This window comes from Gaeumannomyces tritici (genome assembly GCF_000145635.1).
Source record: "Gaeumannomyces tritici R3-111a-1 unplaced genomic scaffold supercont2.1, whole genome shotgun sequence".
NCBI classification, from domain to species: Eukaryota; Fungi; Ascomycota; class Sordariomycetes; order Magnaporthales; family Magnaporthaceae; genus Gaeumannomyces; species Gaeumannomyces tritici.
In genome coordinates, this window is record NW_008804545.1 from 4,058,278 (window position 1) to 4,064,259 (window position 5,982).

Here is a 5,982-nt window from a genome sequence, read left to right on the forward strand (position 1 = left end):
AAAAAGGGCAGACTGCCAGCGCACATCCAGCACCACCTCTCCACCCGGTCAGGTGGCTGACCAAATCTTCGCAGAGGACCCGTGTGAGTGCGAGTGCGCCACTAGAGGTGCGCCTTTCTCGACGCTGAGGGTGCAATGCAAGTGGTTGATATTGCCATGAATGGGTAGCAAAACCCACCCCGACCCGGCCTCTGTCCAGCAAGGCTCCATTCCGTCTGCGACCTCGCGGAGGATGGACGGGTTGGTCCTTTTTTTTTACTCAATTTTTTTTCTCCTTTCCTTGCTTCCTCTTTTGTTTTGTGCTTCCCCTTGCCTTTTCAAGTGCCGGGCCACACGACCTGCAGCGATCGGAGTGAGGGGCGACGGGAAGCCGGGGCGGATGGAGTGGGTGCATGGTCGTGCAGCCCTCCTCCTCGCGCACGCCACTGGCTGCCGCCGCCGCCGCAGGTTAAAATGTGACAGAGCATGAGACGACTCCTTTGATTACCACAACACACCACCCGCCCACCACGGCCCGGAGCCTCGATTGTTGTGTGAGTGTGTGCGTTTGTGCGCGCGTGCCTCGATGCTGCCCGCTTGCTTGGAGTTGAGAGTGCCCGGCCATGAAACATTTGCCACCCAGCCGTCCATGCCATGTTCGGCCCTGTGTCATCTGGCCCAGTCCAGACCTGGGCCTTCTGAGAAGCTTGTGTGCTGGTTGGTTACGTGCCGTGAGTGCTGAAGCCGGGCCTCCTTTCGACAAACGAGATCGGCGAAATGCAGGACGTCTGGGTAAGGCCGTCGGGCTTACTCTCCCTTGTGTGATCAAAAGGCCAGGAACAGGGTGCGGGCTCGGGCTCAGCACTTGGGCAACGACTTACCTAGGTAGGTACCTACTCATAACTCGCCTGCTATATCGAAGAGGCAGGTCTCTCCCGCCAGCCTGACGATACCCAGAAAAATATTCCCAGAAAAAAAAACGCAAATGCTACTGCCAGAGGATAAAGCCGAAAGCCCGAACACAATCAAGCCCCAACGTCAAGCGCCCGAACGCACTGGCAGAAAGGGAAAACAATCAACCTAGACTCCGGGTATGCCAAAACATGCGATGCAATGTCCTCTCTATTTCCCGGGCCATTTGCTGCGATAAAAAAGGGCGTCGGCTCCGGCTAAATTGCGACTTGCGGAAACTTTTCCCAATGGCCGTTCGCGCGCAGGCCCCCTGCCAGGAGGATCCAATGTACCGCGGCGGGTACCAATGACTCTGGCTAGGCCAAGGCCGCAGGGGCCCCGGCCGCAGAAGCCGTCGTACACGGTACCTCACCAAGACCGATATGGTACAGCGAGCGCCTCCCCCCACCCCTGGACTGCCCGCCTAAGCAGGGCCGAATCGAGGACCAGGCCAATTACAGCAGAGATGCGACGGGCTATCGGCCAATAGTAGATCCATGATACTGAGCTAAGACGCCTCTTGTGTCTGTTTGCTCGGGGCAGCCTTTGCGTGAGCAGCAGAGCAGGGCGAGTTGAGGGCACCACTGGCACACCCACTGGCAACCAGACACCCACTGGACGCACCCACGCCCAGCCCACACCCACGCCCCCCCATGTGCTGCGCTGGAAGCGACGCACCCTTCCAGCGTGGCCGACCCTCTGCAGTGGACTCTGGCCCGATACGCTCCCCACTATTACGCCGGCCAAACCGCCGTGGCCATCCATGATCCATCTTGCTGCGTGCTGAATTCGACGCTGGCACTGGGGCTGGCACTGGCACTGGCACTGGCACTGGCGACCCCCATCGTCGTCAATCCGCTCCATCATTGATCCCCATCATTCCTTCTTCAATCTTTGTCACCCGCCTTCCCCCTCCCTGGAACCAGCCAGGCCACTCGCTGGCTCCCACAGAAGTGACAAGACCCCCAACCGCCTGCCCAGCCCGTCTTTGGAACGGCTCGAACTCGATTGGCACGACCCCGGGCCCGCCTTGGTCGCTGGCGCCGCTTCCCCCACGCTCTCAAAACAGGCCCAATCATCACTCTCTTGGCCGTTGCGCCTGCCCGCCTGCCATTCTCCTTGTCCCCTCCATTTCCTTGTTATCCTCGGCCTCTTGTCCCGTTTCTTCTTTTCTTCCACCTTCCACCCCCCTCCTCCGCAGGCCTTCTGAGCCTGTCACTACGGAGCGAAACGTTGCACCGCGCGCGACCACGGCCGACAGACAGACTTGACAGTACCACGACAGCAGACGGACAGTCGAGAATAAAAAAAAGAGAAGGGAAGGAAGAGAGAGTTGGGGAGGGAGAGTGAGCGAGAGAAAGTGAGGGAGCGACGACCTTGGTTTCGGAACGCGATTCCTGAACGATTGCCCGCAGCCTGCCCTCGCGACGGCTCACACGCTGCGACGCCCACCTCTCTCGACGCCGTCGGTGTCCAATCTCCCTAATCGTCCTCTCCCGTCATTCCGGCCCGCGCTCGGGGTTACCGTATCGTCGCCCGACCTGACGCAAACAAAAGTAGCCCCTGGGCTCTGCCAATCGTTACCCTTCCACCCACCGCGCCCGCGCGCCTTGTCTCGAGATCCTATTTCTGTATAGGAATTCGAAGGACAGACCACGACCCCACGCTCCGCAGGTTCCGCGCCTGCCAACTGATCTCGCCTGACGCTTGCGCCGGGCACATCACTACTTGGCAAACAGCTCTCCGGGCGCATCAGCTACCGATATCGCGACCCTCAACCTTCCTACTCGGCGACACGACGGCAGGGCCGCCCCGACTACGGATATCTGTGGGTGAGGCAAGGACGGCTTGCCAGATCACAGCGCTCCCTCTGTGCCGTTGCACGCTGCTGCATCCCCTCGATCGCGTCCGCCCACGACGGCCGTAGCAATCGTCTCGGGCGGCTGCTCTGTCAGACCTCGGCCGAACCCAGATGTCCCAACATGATTGATCTGAGGAACACCATATTCATAAACGTCCCCACTCACTCGGTCGGGCTCTCGGCCGCTCGCTAAGGGGCTTGCTTGGTTAAACATTCCGGGCCATCGCGCAAACCTCGTCGCCGCCGCAGACGCCCCCTCGCCTCTACATCCGCAACCATGGCTGCACAGCCGCCCCGACCAGCAGTGATGGACCACTCGCGCGTTACCGAGTTCGGCTCGGAGATGTACTTTGCGAAGCTCCAACAGCAGGAGCAGCAAAGAACGGACCAGGCCGCCAGTGGTCCATCAGTCGCTCTGCCATCTGTCATACCACACCACTCATTCGCTTTGCCAGTGCGAGAAAGGAAGAGGAGAAATTTCAACATTACCAGGATTTTCCAGAAGTCCCCCTCTGAACACCTGCCAACCCCGAGGAGAGATTCTTGCGGTGATGGCTCCAGGACGCGAAGGTTGGTGCCAAGTAATCATGTGCTGGGCAAACCGACAGAGACTTTCCATGTCTTGATGCCATACCCCGGTGGATGCGGCGGCTAACCAGAACCTTGGACAGTGTTGCCATTGATAAACTATTTCTCGCCTTGCCAACCGAGCTGCAGATCGAAATCATCGTCTCGCTTCCCCTGTCCGATATTTTGAACCTCCGACTAGCGTCAAGAGCGTGGCACGCCATGATAACCATGACCGAGGTGCAGATCGCGCGCTATCATCTGGAGCATAACATTCCAGCCTATGCCAAGCGACTTTACCCTCTACCCGAGGGGACAAAACCAACCCTCCACCACGTCTGTGGGCTATGGCACCGTCTTCACGTTTCCGCCAAGCTGGCATACTTCATCTGCGAGCGCGTTACCAAGGAGATTTTCCTGAGGACTAGCGAGGCTCAAAGAAGAGAGTTTGCCCCCGCCTGGGAGCGTATGAGGCGGCGTCTGATCCCGCTCATCTTCACCATATTTCACTTTTTCGAGACCTACCGCGCCCGCCATCTCGACTATCTACAGAAGAACAGGGGTATTGGGATCCGGCACATGCCCTACACCCTCAACCCCATCGAGGTCGAGGTCATGAACATGTACGATGACCGTACATTACTTCAAGTCCACCAGGTTTTCCCGCTCGTCATTGCGTCTTTCTGCAGGAGGTTGCGGCCGCCGTCCTACGCCGGCCGTGTCGAGAGGACAGTCAGGGGTTATCTCAGGGAGAAACCAGCTGACGAGGTCCACGTGGCTGCCCTGATCTGCGGAGGGATGCGCCAGGCGGAGAAGTTTTGGGAAATCAAGGGTTACAATACGCGCAGGGCAGCGGTGGACACATGGTACAAGTCCGTCACACAAGAGCCGGTCGAGCCCGGCACGGCCAAGGCCAAGCGCGGCCTCAGGCTGGGCAGGAAAAAGTCCATGGCGGTCCTGAAGGGGGACAAGGCGCTGGCTTCGAGCGGAGACGCGGCGACGCACGGCGGGCGCGAGTCGGTCGATTCGGGTTCTGGGCGGCGGAACAGCTTCATCTTCAACACCAGCCTGGCACTGGGTATGCCCATGGGCCCCCTATCGCACGAGCACGCGGCGCTGCTGCTGCCCGACCTGCCGGCCCTGCAGCAGATGTGGCTCACGACGGCCGAGGCTCTGATCCTGAACCGCAAGATCGTCGAGAGGCCCGCCGACATCAAGCGCAACGCCACCATGATGCTGGACCTCATCCGCGAGGGCGGCATGGAGGAGGAGGACGCGTGGTGGTACGGACAAGGCATCCCCGACTCCATCAGGCCACCTCCCAGCGCCACCGAGGACGATCCCATCGAATAAGGCCCAAGAGCGCGCGTCTGGCCCCCCTCTCTAATTCCGCACTCGCCGATGCGTCCGCATCACACCAGCAGCTACACACCATATACTGCCATATCTATCCCATATCCTGTCATATCCCCACCATAATACACCCCACCATAACACACCACACCAAACAACCCCACACCCATGTGCCTCTCATCGACGACTGTGGCATCATCTTTTTGCATACTTTGTCGCTCTTCTGTTGTTAATATTGATTATTCGGAAGCATCGCCGGAGTTTTATGGCTTTGAAACGGGTGGCGCGCCGGCCACATGTCAACGGTTGACAGTTAGCGTTCACGACTGCTATTACTATTACTATGCTATCTCTCTCCTTTGTCCATTTGTCATCCCTATTTTTTTTGTCTGCGTTATTTTGTTCGCACGCCATTTTTGTTTCTTCTTCTTGCCGTTCTGCTACGGTTGAATTCTTATTTCTTTGGCGCTATCTGCATATCTGGAGATTCAAATCGAGAGGAATCTGCTCCAACCTCTCCGTCCTCTTTCTACCAAATGCCTTCGATTCTCATCAAATCAACCCAGAAAGGGTCTGCTATATAGAAGGGTTATTCTTCGGTCTCCATGGTTTTTTTTCCCCACTTGGCCTTGGAAGCAAGCGGTACAGCCATGGTTGGGTCCATCGACCAAATGCCGTTCCTATTATTATTACTTATTCTCATCCTGCCCATTCTTGGCCAGTGCCGGCTCTGTATATCAAAAACTCGAGCGACTATGCCTTTTGCTAATGTCCTTGATCTTGCACACTTGGGAGTTCCAGTATTGCACAATTGTGATGAGACGGTAGCCATTTCATCTCCACGTGATCACGCATACAGACAGCAAGGGTCCAAAAAGAGATTGAGAGCCCGCTGTCGTCACTTTTTCATGATTGTATTAACTGCTAGAGATTGTAGCGTGGCAGAGGCAGAGGGCCTATCAATGCTGGAAGAAGAGTGAGAAAGCAAGAAAAGTATACTTCCCCCCTCATAGTCATGAGCCGTATCATTATCTAGTCCAAGTACCCAGACAAAAAAAAACCAGTAAGCCCGTATTTTCGGTTTGAAAAAAAAAGTCGACCGCAAAACTACCTTTGTGAGAATTTCGCCGTTTGTCCCGATAATGCCTAGAGGATTAGACCACATGAGGGAAAAAGAACCGAGGAAAAATAGATAGGAGCTACGAGAGCGCAGAAGCGTAAGAACAAGTGCAAGCGCCTTTTGTGGAGAAACAAAAAAGCAGACGTGGGGG

General features: G+C 56.9%; 1 protein-coding gene across 1 annotated transcript; it reads left to right on the forward strand.

Moving 5' to 3' along the window:
• Positions 1-1,499: 1,499 nt before the first annotated feature.
• Positions 1,500-5,498, forward strand: GGTG_01265 (hypothetical protein). The gene is made up of 2 exons (XM_009219026.1): positions 1,500-3,361; positions 3,463-5,498. Exons 1-2 carry the CDS (start codon positions 3,069-3,071, stop codon positions 4,709-4,711), a joined length of 1,542 nt encoding a protein of 513 aa, XP_009217290.1. The 5' UTR covers positions 1,500-3,068; the 3' UTR covers positions 4,712-5,498.
• Positions 5,499-5,982: the final 484 nt, after the last annotated feature.

What these genes read in the sequence shown, in the direction of transcription:
- GGTG_01265 (XM_009219026.1), top strand. Translation starts at nt 3,069, where the DNA reads ATGGCTGCACAGCCGCCCCGACCAGCAGTGATGGACCACTCGCGCGTT. An exon ending in GATGGCTCCAGGACGCGAAG is followed by an intron (nt 3,362 to 3,462) that starts GTTGGTGCCAAG and finishes AACCTTGGACAG; the next exon opens with TGTTGCCATTGATAAACTAT.